Source organism: Alligator mississippiensis, chromosome 3 (genome assembly GCF_030867095.1).
Source record: "Alligator mississippiensis isolate rAllMis1 chromosome 3, rAllMis1, whole genome shotgun sequence".
NCBI classification, from domain to species: domain Eukaryota; kingdom Metazoa; phylum Chordata; order Crocodylia; family Alligatoridae; genus Alligator; species Alligator mississippiensis.
Window position 1 is genome coordinate 49,406,779 of NC_081826.1, and position 14,921 is coordinate 49,421,699.

General features: G+C 39.1%; 1 protein-coding gene across 7 annotated transcripts in view; it reads right to left on the reverse strand.

Annotated features, from left to right (window-relative positions):
• The window catches only part of WWP1 (WW domain containing E3 ubiquitin protein ligase 1), a 99,823-nt gene that overhangs the window by 17,811 nt on the left and 67,091 nt on the right, over nt 1-14,921 (reverse strand). For all 7 annotated transcript variants that reach the window (XM_059723914.1, XM_059723913.1, XM_059723912.1 and 4 more), the window contains 9 exons: nt 11,569-11,664; nt 10,436-10,610; nt 4,778-4,832; nt 4,606-4,690; nt 4,364-4,492; nt 3,526-3,598; nt 3,354-3,425; nt 2,300-2,388; nt 623-782 (listed from right to left, as the gene is read on the reverse strand). In XM_059723914.1, coding sequence (XP_059579897.1) covers nt 623-782; nt 2,300-2,388; nt 3,354-3,425; nt 3,526-3,598; nt 4,364-4,492; nt 4,606-4,690; nt 4,778-4,832; nt 10,436-10,610; nt 11,569-11,664 — 934 coding nt within the window. The remainder of the gene's footprint in view (nt 1-622; nt 783-2,299; nt 2,389-3,353; nt 3,426-3,525; nt 3,599-4,363; nt 4,493-4,605; nt 4,691-4,777; nt 4,833-10,435; nt 10,611-11,568; nt 11,665-14,921) is intronic.

Consider the following 14,921-nt stretch of genomic DNA (forward strand, 5'->3'; position numbering starts at 1 on the left):
AGGAGCAAGCTGTGAAGGGTGGGGTGAAGTGGCAGATTCTGCAGTCTGTAGGCTGGCAGTGTAACTTAAATGCTTTTCCTACTGCTTTACCAAAATAGAAGCTCAGTTACAAAATCAGTGAGCTATGATCAGATCCCTACTAACTCCCATTTTCCACTGAATCTGAACTCTGGCATCTGGTTCAAGATGTTTTTCAGTATTTTCAAGCAGTATTTTAAAAGAATTCTGTATTGTAAAACAATTCAAAGGAATGTTTGTTTGTAGCTTAGCTACATGGAGGAATCTTTTCAAGAAAATTTTAGACATGTTTTCAAAAGAATACCTATTTGGATATTCCAAAGAGGTAAAATTAACCTTTCGCATCAAATACCTTATCAAATTTAGACTGTCATATTAGTACTGTATTATCTCGTCACTTAATCTCATTGCTAAGAATCTTTCAAATTTAGAACTTTTATTGCTAATTAATGGTCCTGAGTTGATAGCCCTGCATAATTATATTCTTTATTTAGCAAGTGATGAAAAACAAATCTTGAACAGAAAAATACATTTTATTGTTTTAAGAATATATTTGTAATTAATCAAAGCAAACACAAAAAAACCCCTTAAGAATCTAACTTACCATGGCAATAAAGCGCCCAATGAAACAGAAATATGACAGATGATCTGGATTGATTGTTGATGCTGGGTTTATCTGCAGACAGTAGTTGCTCTTGCCAGCATATTCAAATAGACAGTACATAGGGTTTAGTACTTCATGGGAAAGCAAGAAAAACCATTCTCTAAAAAAAAAAACAAAAACAAAAAAACAACCCACATACAAGAACCCCATCACAAATACAGATCTTTCACAGCTTCCTGCAAATAGCCAGCCAAATGGTCTAAACATTAATAAATCTAAATATTAGACATGATATAGTATGATCAATAGCAATGTGTATTTATTAAACAAACAAAAATGCAATTAAAAAAATTACAATTATAAAGTCAAGCTCTCCAAAGTTTGGAAAAATCAAAATTAAGCCTGCTTATTACAACCTTGGTGAAGCCTGTATCTTTGCACTATGATACTGTCTTTAATTTGAACTTAGGCTACAGACAGATGTGGCATTTGAAAAGCTCCAAGTTCCTTTAAAGTGCTTGAAACAGCAAGGGTGCAGGCATTCAGAGCCAAAGAAGTACTCCAAAAATGGCCAAAGCACTTCAAAAATGATCCTTGAGAAGTAGGATTATCTTTGAAGCACTTTCTGAAATATCTATATCCTCTGGCAGTCCTTCAATATCTCAAAGTGTTCCACAGTCTTCTTTCCCTCACCTCCACACCTGTCTCTCCTCCAAGGACCAAAGGCTGAGATGTACTGTACTGGACATTTACAAGTATCAGTGTAGCTTAAAGCACCCCTGTGACAAAATTGTGTTATTGGTGTCATTAACCAAAATGGTGTCATTTACTGGTTAAGCCACACAGCATAGTAACGTTTAAATCAGAAGTGTATGCTCAAGACACCTTAGTTCCCATTCCAGGCTCTGAAAGGGAGTGTTCTACACGTTACATACTTGTCCGCCTCCAAACTACACATACTGCCCACCCCACAGAATCTCTCATCTGCTCCACCATCCTACCGTTTCTATTCCTGTCCTATCCACTTTTATCAGTTTCCCAGCTCTGTCCTTAACCTCTGGACAGTCAAGTGCCCCCAGGGCTGCTGTTTGGACAATTCTGCTACTAACCTAAAACAAATGTCAACTGAGCATGCACAAACAACAATTTTTAGAGGCTGAAAACCCAGATATATTAGGGTGGCTTTTCATGGAGTAATAAAAGGAACCTCTCTGATCTCAATTTGACATGCCCCCATCAATCAAATTTAAATAGTTGCTGCAAAGCTTGGAGGCACTAAGGCTTTTCAATCAAATATCTGTAAGAATGTTTTACACAGAACAACTATGTATTTCCCCAATTCTCATCCTTTGAAACAGTGAACATCTTTTTTCTAAGAGCTGGTCAAAAAATTCAGTCAACAGCAGCTAATGGCTGGAGTTTGGCAAAGGTTACAAGCAACTAAAAACTGTTTGTTTTTTTTTATAATAGAAAGGTGTTAAGCAACCATAGCTGCAGGCACTGCAGCCAGCTCTGTCTATAAAATACTGAAAGCAGTACAAAAGATTACCCAGATTATAAGGCAATTTGCAAAGTAAGTAGCCCTTCTGTTACTCTCAAAACCAGATTTTAAGAGTGCAATTTTGTCATTAAAACATTCATAGGGTTTTTTAAAGATGTTTAAGTATTTTTCTTTACCTTGCCAAACCACCATAATCCAATCCTTCTTCTCCTCTGAATATAACATACAATCTCCTCCTTAAGTCATAAGGTTTTAAAGCCATGATCTATCAAATTTTAAGGCAGAAACAAAATTTTAACAATTAATAAATAAGCATACTTTCAACCCAATAAACTTATGTTTGTTTTATGGAAGCAACTAGAAACAAGTTAGGATCAGGGACATTTATCAAACAAACAGCAAAGATTCAAACAGTCTTTCAGTATCTTTGGTCCCTGGCAGACATATCACACAATTAACACATTAATTGTGTGATATATTGTACCACAACACATGCTGAACCAATTTATCACGTGATAAAAATGGAAAAACTAGCCAAAGACGGAACATGCAGATGATACTGGGCTATACAGTGTGCCTTGAAAGATCCAGGTGCACAATGGGATCTGAGGAATTTTATGCTAGATTGCAGAACTTGTGTGCCCTGTCACACCATATATTGAACCTCTGTCATGGCAAGATGCACAGCTTTTGGGATTCAGTATAAAATTATTTAAACCCAAGATGGGATCTGAGGAATGTCTGACAGGGCCTATGTTAAATTATATACTCTTTTGCACATTTCTGTATTTAATACATTATTAAAAAGTATTGAAATATTTAAATTTTAAATATTGAAGTATTTAAATTTATGAAGTGACTCATATTTTATGGTAAACTAATTTTAGGCTGTAACAGTAACATACTTTTCTACAAAAATATTTATCTTGGTTCTAATGCACTGCAAAGATTTTGGTGGGATTGAAGAAGCAATTTAGAGGGACAGGGAAGACAAGTGGCAGACTTTTAATTTTTGTGATACTAGAAGGCATCATACTTTTCTGTGGACTTTAGAATTCAACAGCTAAAGAAATGTAAGATTTAATTATGCATATTTAATATCTGAGGAACTAGGCAAAATACAAGTCTTTCCTCTTAATGTCTACATAATTATATATGCCTAACCAACACAAGTAAAATCATGTTTTGTTTTACTAAACATATTTAATACAGGAAATACCATAGCCTTACTTGCTGGAAGGAATCCTCAAATAATGTCTGTCTGGATACATTGATCTTCACATGGCTTGGGAGTGCATTTGACTAAGTATAATGAAATAATATATGTTACTAATACTGATGTATGTTAAGTGAGCATTACTTTAATTATGCACAAAAATAGATTTTATTACTAGTACAGTACCTGACACAAGTAACGGAAATGAGCAAGTTTCCACCTAAAGCTACGTTCATATGCAATCTGAGGGCCTTTATTTCTGTAAAACAATATAGTTAAATAATTTAAACAAATGAAACAGATAAAGAATAACGTATCCGTACTTTCACTATTAAACTAATAATTTTTGGATTTCAACAAAACATGACAATTTAGAACAACAAGCAATATAACCACTCATGGAAAGAGCTGGTATGTTCCAGGTCCCTGGTGCTGGTTCAGAATTATTTAATCAAGCTTCAAAAAAAAGGAGAGTTAAACCTAATCATTGTAACCTGCTAATTTCTTGAATGAATAAAAAAATATCAGAACACTTCAAACTGCACATAAGATGCTGCTGAGGGAATATCAACGTGTAATACGTTTAATTGCATTGCAGAAGAGTAACTTAATTGTCTATTGCTTTGCAATACTGGGTATGAAGAACTGGCTGGTTTTAACCATTAATATGGTAATTTAGGAATATTATAGCTAAAAATATTCTATTAAAGCATTCATTCTTTTATTTTCTCTAAATATTATTTTAATACATACAATTATTAAATATACAAACACTTCCTCTACTTGTCCTGCATTCATAATCATGATATCTGAGCATCTTACAAAGTAACTTCACATATTGTTATAATGAATAAAGAAATGTTGATAAATACATCTCCAAAATAAAAGAACCAAGGTACCAAAGCTTGCTCTGGACTTAATGCTTACAGCCCAAATAAAGTACTGACATCACTAATGAGAACAACATTACTTTTTAGATCATTAATCTCAATCTTTTAAAAACCTCTACTATCTGATCACTTACACAGAGGATTTCCCAGTACGAGGATCATTGAAGGTGGTAGTTCTTGTATTATGATCAACAAAGTATCTGACACCTTCTCTAGTATATCTGATTTCCCAGCCTTCAGGAAGAGGGTCCTCATTTTGTAAGCTAAGGAGCAAATTACAAACAGTCCATTATTTTATACTAAGAAACTCAACACAATAGTTTAAACACTAGTATCTAATCTACACATGTTAAGAAGACATTATATATACACCTACCCTTGAGTTCGAGGGTCTTCCCATTGTGTGGTCTTTGTGTTGTGATTCACAAAATACACCCTATCATTTGAATCCACTCTTCTTTCTGAAAACAAAAAGAAAAGTATTACCTGACTGTATGGCAAGTTCTCCCTACAGTCATATATCCAAATTAAAGTACATTTTATCTTACCCCAGCCTGGTGGTAGAGGCCCAAGTGGATCATTTTCTGCTGTCAGCATTGAAGCCTAGTTATAACAAAACAGGAGACGCTTAGATTAAAGAAAAAAAAAATTTCTGCATCTGTTAGATTCTGCCACTGGATTCTTTTTGTGCGTGCCATCTCTGCATGCACTGAATTGTAATCTCCGATTGTTTAGACATGCCAACCTTCCAGACAGTAACTACCTATTTTTTTCTGAGATGGATATACATAGAGGTAGTAGATTTGCAACTAAACAATTTAGCTTTTCTGCTCTGTCTTAAGCCAGTGATTCTCAACCAGGGTGCCACAGGATACCACAGAATGTTAGTACGGTTAGGTGTGCAAACATGATTCACAAGATAAACCTCGAGGCCATGTCTAGATGGGCACAGCCATGTGGTATACAGCGCCACAAACACGTCTGCGGCATCACAAATGGCATATTTAGATATTTCCATGCTGCAAGGGAGCACTGCCTGTTTCTCCCACCCACACAGCACTTTCTTTATGACGTTAGCCTCACCCTAACCTTTTTAAGCATGATACCATATTGAAGATTATACACTGACCAGTATTTGACTATTAAACTGCTCTTTGATATAATAAATATCCTTAAGATCAAGACGCTATGAGATGTTATATTATTGTTTAAATCCCATCTGAAAGAATTTTGAGATAGAATTTATTAACTTTGAGTAAATTTAATCGTGGCAAAAAACAACACCTAGAACTAAACTAACTGATTCACTCCTATACAAAATCAATTAAAAGAATGCAGGGTGTCTTCCATAAGTTCAGAAAAAGCCTTTTTTTTTTTTTTAAACCTAAGACTGTGCTAACCTCAAATTTTGAGAAACATTACTAATATAATTTTCACCACACAAATATTTGCCACCAAAGTTTCACAAAAGAAAAAGCTTCAAAACAACATTTTTCATTTTTGGTTAAAAGATAAGATTAAAGACAAATTGAAACATTTTTAAAAACTGCATCACCATTTTACTGGCTATTAGAGTTTGACAGAGATAAACATGGTGTCATCCCAGAAGCAAATGACATCAAATCTGCTCTACCCTTTGAAATTATGCATCCTGTTAAAAGACTTCAACGCAATAATGAGAGCAAAAGAAAACTCAGTAACAGAAATGAAATATGCCAAAACAAGATAACATGTGATTTGAGATGCTGATCTTATGAATCATCTCCATGACGAACCAAATCCATGAAGAACTTAGGATTTATGATTGACAACCAAAGATTTTTGTGATATCTTTTATTGGACCAACTGTATAGCTGGAAGAGGTGTTGGACAAACTTTCAGCCACATAGCATCTGATGAAGCAGGCTGTTGCCAGTTAGTCTCTAAGGTGCCATCCTGCACAACTTTCTGCCTCATTTCAAATTCACATGGCTAACCACCTCTGTGACCAACACATTTGACTTTCTAAATCAGTGTAGTATTTTTAGATCGTCAGAATGTCTATACTTAATGATACAGTGCTGTGGAAAATACCTGCCCTAGCTCCAAACAAATTATCTGGAGTATTGAATAAAGTATACTCCTGTGGAGCTGGAAGAAGGTATCAAATGAGGTTCCCCAAGGGTCTGTTCTGGATCCAGTATTGTTTACATCTTCATTAATCATAGAAAAATGGGGCTAGAAGGGACCACAGGATGTGATCGAGTACAACCCTCTACATAAGGAAAGATCACCCTTGACTAAACCATCCCAGTCAAATGTTAGTCTAACCAGGTTAAGGTTAGACCAACATTTGACTGGGATGGTTTAGTCAAGGATGATCCTGCCTTAAGCAAGGGTTTGGACTTGATCACACCCTATGGTCCTTTCCAGCCCCACTTGTCTATGATTCTATATTATAGTGATGGCCTTCCCAGACTAGCTGACCCCTCATCAACAACATTACACAGCTATTCTGCTTCTGGTATCCAACTGTTTTTTTCAGAGCTAGCTACATGGCATCACATTATGGACATGCCCTTAGCTGATGAGCCTGGGGTACCTGAGATCCTTTCTTAACATGCAGCAGTACTAACCTGTTTAGCAGCAAGTGTAAATCCCTTGAAATATTCAGAGAACAACTTCTGGAAATGCAATCCAGAAGCCAAAGCCTAGGCAGAAACTGCTGTTGCCACAACTGCTGGTTGCCTGGCTAGGTAGGGGGCCAGAGCCACAATGCGTTCTGTGCCCCCAGCTAGAGCAAGGCCAGAGCCAGAGCCTCACTAAAGACAGAGTTCAAATTACAGGGGAGCTTGGAGGCAGACCTCCGCAAGGAGTTGAAGTGTAATTCAAACCCTGACTAAGCATAAGCAGCAGCAGCCATGGCAGTGGCAGCAGCTGTGGCAGCATGGACCAACCCTATCCCAACTATGCAGTTGGTCCAATAAAATCATCTTAAAAAATCCTGGCCTCTCACATATTCCTAGACCATTCACAACTATAACATCACTCTGACACTCTCTTAATCAATTAGATTTCCATTTTCCAGGTAAACCTCTATGTTATAGTCTGTTTGCTGGATTGACTTGGGCTGAATTTTTGTTTCTGCAGTGACCTATTTCAATTAAATAACTTCTCGTACTTTGCCCACCTGCCTACCCAGTTTTTCTTATTCTTTTTTGTAGGGTTATTACCTTACATGGCTTGATTACTCTGTGTTCAAGGATAACATTTGGTAATTATAAGAATTTTAATTTAAATAAAAAATGAGAATAAATTTCTTGTATTCCTCTGGTTATTTTCTTACGACCAACTGCATAGCTGGGACAGGGTTGGTCCAACTCAAGAAATCCTTGCCTCTTGTAACTGACATTTTGAAGAACAGTAAGCCAAACAGAAAAAAAAATGAATATGAAATTATTTAAGTACATAAACAGCAAGGTGATGGAAAAGAATTGTTCCTTTAAACAATAAAGGAAAAAAGGGAGCCATTAAGGCAACATGTGATCAACATGTATACTACCTGTGATCCTGAAGATTACAAATCAACTTTACTTCAGTTTGTAGTAAACTGGTTGAAATAGTAATTATGAGACAGACAAATGAGCACGCCTCCCATAAAAAAAGCTGAGCCACTTCTGTGTGTCTAATTAATATACTGTGTTTATCTGAATCCAAGACAATTTCTGAATTCAAGAATAATTATATTCTATACAAGGAAGTGAAACATTTGTTATAATTTTCCCTGTATAGTTATCTAATTAGTGGAAGCTCATCTTAAATTAGTCCCCACCACTGCTGTTGATCCTTTGCCATTTGTCCCCACCATGAGTTCCCCAGCCACCTGCCCTTCCATGTCCGTGCCTGTTTCTGTGCCTGCCAATCCACTCTCTACCTCACCCATCCCCTCCTCCTCCCCTGAAGCCCAAAATTTGATAATGTCTGTCTGCCTGCAAATGTTATTTCAACAAAAGCACTATACCAGAAGCAGCAGCATGTTACTTCAATCTGGTTCCGCTTCATCTGTATAGGTCGGGCACTTTAAAGCACCAAAAAGCCCTACTAATCTAATAGCTTATTCAATCAACTATTAGACAAAAGTGTCAAAAGTCCCGCTAAAGCACGTAATCTATACAGACATCAGGCAAGCCGGGTCCAACTAACACACTGCCTCGTCAGGGCACGTGCTACGCGTGGCGCAGGAACACGTGGAGTTTAAAAGTAAAGCACCGTTTTGGGTTCTTTTTTATCATCTGCAAGCAGCCCATGTGTCCTGCTATACTTTTATAAACTGATCTCATGTAGGAAGCCCAAAAGCATAGGAACATGGATGGATAAGCATTCTCAGCTCAGGGTATCTGTCATCTGTAAACTCTTTAGATTCCTGAACTAACTCCAATTTAAAATATACTATTTTAAATAGCAAGTTAGGTAGCTACTTTAATAAACTAGGGGGGAAAGTAAAAACTTTGCACTAAGAAGTGACATCTTCCTGTTCATCTGCAATGAAGAAGTATTTGGCATCACTATGCTCCTCCAGTTCCTCAAAACATAAGTAAGTTATCCTTTCCCTGAACCTCCACCCTGCACACAACATTGCTGATCATGATGAGCTGATTGTGATATCTAGAGCATAGAGACAATGCCTCCAAAGATATCAACCTTGGCTGTACTAAATTCTTGGCACAAGGTACTGAGGATACCAGCATCAGGGTCAATGCTTTATCCATCAGCAAAGCAAGAATCACTGCATTCTAATTTCCAACAAATTTTGACACAGTAGGAATAAAAAATTTAAAAAATGTCAAATGTTTTTAAAAACAGTAAATGGTTTAAAAAATGCTTCAAATAAGCAGCAGTGACTTAAGAGTCACTCATCTCTCTCCAAGTCTTCAAGCTAAAGTGAGTGGGGAAAACAAAATGATGCAGAGCCAGCAGGTATCAAGAAATTCAGCAGTAATACATCATTTTATGTCTACTGCTTACGGTTCTTCATGGCATTTAATTATATAAATTGGGGATGAACCCTGCTAACTTTAAGTATGTAGCAGAATCTTTTGCATTGTAAAAAACTTCATAGGACATGCTCTGATAATAAATACTTTCTACTAAGTTTTAAAACAAAACAAAGCTATGTGAATATAGGAAGCACAAACATATAATCCTAATAGTCAGCAGCTGAAACTGGCTCAAACATATAGTTCAGTAATTTCTCCTCTGATACACTTCAAGGCTTGATTACTACCCTAGGAAGGCTTGATTACTACCTAGCTGAGGTTATATGAGCTTAACTTAGTGGGGGTCATATGAGCCCAGTATTCATTTCTGCCCATGGCAGGGGGTCGGACTTGATGATCTGCTCAGGTTCTTTCCGACCCTACATCTATGAATCTATGAAACTCCACATCTGCCAGCATACTAAATTTAAGGCCCTTTAATTGAAAACTCCCACAGGTGATGGATGAAATCCCCACAGTATTTGCATATGTAGGACAATATCAGTCAGATCTGCCTCACTTGTTCAGAATGGTCAGGCAGATACTACCATGAATGGTATTCTATCCCTACTTCAAAACAACATTTCTGAAACAGCTGAGCAGTTTTCTTCTTCCTGTAAAGCTGCAGATATGTATAATAACCTGAGACAAAACACAGAAATTGTGCAAGAAAGCTTCAGAGCTGGACAAAGACAGACACTTCAAAACAGGTATTAAAGTAAAAAAAACAAAAGCATAGAAGTGTTGATGAATGGCTCCAAGTCACTGAGGCCTAGGCAAAAAAAAGAAACCAAAAATACTGGTGTATATAAGCTGAGCATTACTAAAAATATTCCAAAGTAAGATAATGATTAAAAAAAAGACTGGATCATTGAACCGAAGTCCCCTCAAAGGTGAAGAAGTGGCTTACAAATGTACCTGTTGTTATGGCTATTAGGTACCTACAATTATTAAATGTATATGGAACAAACATTTTTTGACCTAGAGAACTGACACCCAGGAACAAGAATCCTACAGAGATAGTGGTTTAAGAAGAGTGAAGGTCCTAAACTAGAACTCATAGTCATCATGAGGAATGTGAATAATCTTGAAAGATCTCCAATATCTCATTAAACATAGTTAAACTGCTAGAGAAAAGTAAAGTTAAAGAAAGAAGACTATTTCCTAGTATTTCAGTTTGCTAAAAATTACCGAATAGAGGTATCGTTGGTTAAATTGTTGCATAGCTCCCTGCAGTTGGTTACGCTGAGACTGCCACTGCTCGAAGTTCCTGACTGATTCCATTGTTGGTCTCTGCCATGTTGTTGTTCTTGTGTTATGGTCCACATAGTAAACTCTTCCACGATCATCAACCCTTCTTTCCCAGCTACCAAAATAATACTAATATTAGTATTCACATTTTTTTCAATTAAAAATATAAAACTAATATTTTGTGGTACTCTAAGTTAAAATTTTGGTTCACACATAGAAATGAGGCACAAATTTATATTTCTGATGTGCACTTCACATGTTGGTGTCACCTTAAAGTGTGATAAAATTAACATCTTTTAAATGTAGCATTAAATAAAAGGCAAATTAAAGCAGCAGATAAATTGGTCAAAATTATTGGTGTAAGCAAGGGGTTGTTAACCTTTTTTAAGGAGTGTACCCCTTCTGGTGGTGGCAGCCAGATGTGGAGTGAAGGGGGGGTTGCGGCGCCACCATGTACAAGCTTCTCCCCCCATCCTGCCATGTCCAGCTGGCCGGGCAGTGCCTGTGCGGCCCACAGAGGGGAGTCGCTGCCCTGCCCCTGGGAGGCAGTGGCACAGGATGGTGGGTGGCGGTGTTCTGTCCCTGCCTGCCCGTCCGTACCCCCTAGCACCTTTCCAAGTACCCCCAGGGGTACATGTACTCCCAGCTGACAACCCCTGGCACAGGCAATAAATTTAAACACCAACATTTACATAAAAGATTAATCTGATCAACTGATTTAGGATGAAATTTCATGCTGTATACAATGGGTTATATATATGTATTATAATTTTCCATGTATAAAATCCAATTATTGGGGGTGTCATCTTAAATTCACCCCCTACCACCATTGCAGATGAGAAAGCAGCAGGAGGGAGGCAGATGGTGGAGGGGAGGGGTGGAAGACAAGCAGCAGGGGAGTGAAGCAGCCTGAACTCTGCCACTTGCCCCCACAACTTCCCTGGTAATACAGTAATACAGCCTTCTCACCTTACACTTATATAACTTTATCCTGTAACCACAAACATGATAAAAGTATTTTTAGTACCAATTTAAAACATTAAATTGAAAGAAGCATAAAAGTTCTACATTACCCTGGAGGTAAAGGCTGCGGTCTTTCCCAAGTTGTAGTTCGTGTGTTGTGATCAACATAATAAGTTCTACCATGAGGATCTTTTCTCTGTTCCCATCTTTAAAACAAAAGAGATACCTAAAATGTAAGTCAAGAAAACGTTTCCTTCCGATTAAATTTTCACCAAGGAAACAGAACGGTTATCCTTTCTATAAAATTCTAACAGTGGAATGTACTCATTCAAACAAAGCTTGTGGAGCACTGAAGTCCTATTTTAAATTACTTAATTTCACCCTATGGGCAGATTATTTGAAACTTTCTGCCTGAACCCCAAAATGGGTATTTCTGATGCATAGAAAAGGCCATACTGTTTTTCCACAAGCATTTGAAATGCATTTTAAATATCTATTTTGAATCTATCTTTGAAAAGTGAGGCCAGATAATTATGTGCTAAAGGTCTAATATTAAAGAAACAACGTTAACACCCACAAATCTTTTTCACAATAAGTTTTACCCTGTTGTCTGTTCCGTAAAAACAGCATTCTTTGGGTTTGTGAATATGTAGCCCTCGCTGTGGACTAAGGAAGTGGTTCTCAACTGGGATGCCACAAGACCCTTTCAGGTGTGTCACAGTGTGGACACTGCTGCTGTCAAGTGAAACTGCTCTACAAGCCTTGTGTGAAATAGGATTGGGAAGGGCTGTGGGAACAGCCCCAAGCTCCTGCCCTCATTAGGGTTATCTAATAAACTTAACACAAGCAGAAGGAAAGGTTTCTACCACAACCCTTCCCATTCTAGCTCTGTACACTCCTCCCAGAAACAGAAGGACACAGGGCTCTTCCACCTGGCAGCAGCTGTTTCTCCAGGCTGCAACACCACTGCTGCTAAATGGAACTGCCCTGTGCACCTGTTTCTGGGAGGAGTGTGGCTAGTGCAGCTGTTCCTGCCTGCTTTAGGCTTATCAGATAACCATAACACCGATTGCTGCTGCACCCCTTCCCAATCTGGCTTCACATGAAGCATGAAGAGCAGTTTCACCTGCCATCGGCAGCAACATCCCAGTTGAGAACCACTAGGTAAGTCGAGGCGATACAACAGTGGTTTTCAACTGGGGTCCATCAAATTCAGGAAAGTTATGGAGGGTGCCCTGAATCTAAAGAAGTCGAGAACCACTGGACTAACGTAATATAAGCTCAGTAGTTTTTGCCTCTACATTCTAACAAAGGACATATTACAGAAAAAAGTGCTGGTAGACAATTGAGTGCCTTTTTATTTGCTGTCATAAAAAGTAAGATTACTTGCCCTGATAACGCTTGGGATCTTTTCTCTAAAGTCAGTTTTAGTATTCTAACAGTAAAACTACAGAAAGGACACCAATTTTATAATGAAAAATTCCTGTTTCATTGTATTATGACACCCTTAGGTAGCAGAATTCTATTGAAAAGTGGGAGAGAAAACCTAGGAAAATAGATGAGAGGAAGCCTTCCATTGAACACAAAAGTTTGCTTTTCCTGCAGACTGATACATCTCCAAACCAAAACTATTGTATACAGTATCTTTAGGGGTGCACCGATAGAGATTTTTTGAGCCAATACTGATGGCTGATTTTTAACAAGCCATATCAGCCAATACCAATCCAATTCCAATATGCAGCCTCGCAGCATGGAAAACAGCATCCAGCTAGTAAGTCTGTTGTGAGGGAAGGGTTGTGGTGGGTCATCCTCCAACACCTTGTGCCCACTGAAGTTTGTCACCATGCTACGGCTCCTGCATGATGATATGACTGCCACTGTCCTGAGTAGATTTGAAACTGAGGCCTTCTGCGTCCAGACTTGGGTCAAACAAGATCACACGATCACCTCCACTCTGTTCACCATCTACCTGAATATCATCATCCACCACATCCAAGATGATCTACCATTCGGCGTCAGTATCCAGTATCAACTGGACGGGAAGTTTTTCAATCTTGGGCACTTTCGAACAAAAATGCAACTCACCACCAAGGATATCCACAACCTTCAGTTTGAGGACAATTTCTGCATGATGGCTAACTCTGCACAGGATATGCAAGCGACCTTAGATCTCTTCACAGCTTTGTATAAAGAGACTTGGCCTGTCCTTGAACATTGCCAAGATGAAGGTTTTCCACCAACCCTCCCTAGGCCAGCTGAACATCCCTTGTGCTATCCATGTAGACAGGGAGGCTCTGGAGTACGTAGAGCACTTTCTGCATCTCAGCAGCCACCTCTCTCAATGGTCTACCATTGATGAAGTCCAGCACCGGGTCAACTGCATCAGTGCTGCCTTCTTCAAGCTGTATCAACGTGTCTTCGAAAATAGAGACCTTTGGAAGTTGACGAAGGTCCTGGTTTATGAGGCTGTTGTGCTGACCACCCACCTCTACTTCAGTGAAGCCTGGACTCTCTACTGATGCCACATTAAGACCCTCGAGAGCTTTCACCAGCAGTGCTTGCATCAAATCCTGGGGATCAAATGGGAGGACCGCCAAACCAGTGCGAGTGTCCTCCATGAAACTGCATGCATCCACCAGCATCAAAGCCTTGCTTTTGAGAAATCAGCTCCGAAGGATGGGCCACTGCGTCCAGATGTCTGAGAATTGCCTCCCTTGCCAGATTCTCTTTTTCCAGCTCTCCAGTGGCCAATGCTCAAAGGGTGGCCAAAGGAAACGGTACAAAGACAAACTCAAGGCCACCCTCAAACATAGAGGCATTGACACCAACAGCTGGGAGGAGCAAACTGCTGACCGTTTGGTGTGGCACCAGCTGGTCCATCAAGGTGCACACCACTTTGAGGCCCAACGACTCGATACTGAGGTGGAACAGTGGCGGCAGAGGAAGGAGAAAGAGACCAACTCAGGGCTGCGATTTTTTGGGCCAGTACCAATGGCTGATTTTTAACAAGCTATAATCAGTCGATACCAATCCAATTCCAATATGCAGCCCCGCAGCATGGAAAGCAGCCCCCGATTAGTAAGTCTGTTGTGAGGGAAGGGTTGAAGGTGGGGGGGCAGATCAAGGGAGTGGGGCTGGTGCTGTGGCCAGGGAGGGGCGGGGCACAGATTCATAGATTCATAAACATTAGGGTCGGAAGGGACCTCAATAGGTCATCGAGTACGACCCCCTACATAGGCAGGAAAGAGTGCTGGGTCTAGATGACCCCAGCTAGATGCATATCCAACCTCCTCTTGAAGACCCCCAGGGTAGGAGAGAACACCGTTCCAGACCTTGGCCACTCTAACTGTGAAGAAGTTCTTCCTAATGTCCAATCTAAATCTGCTCTCTGCTAGCTTGTGGCCATTGTTTCTTGTAACCCCCGGGGGCGCCTTGGTGAATAAAACCTCACCAATTCCCTTCT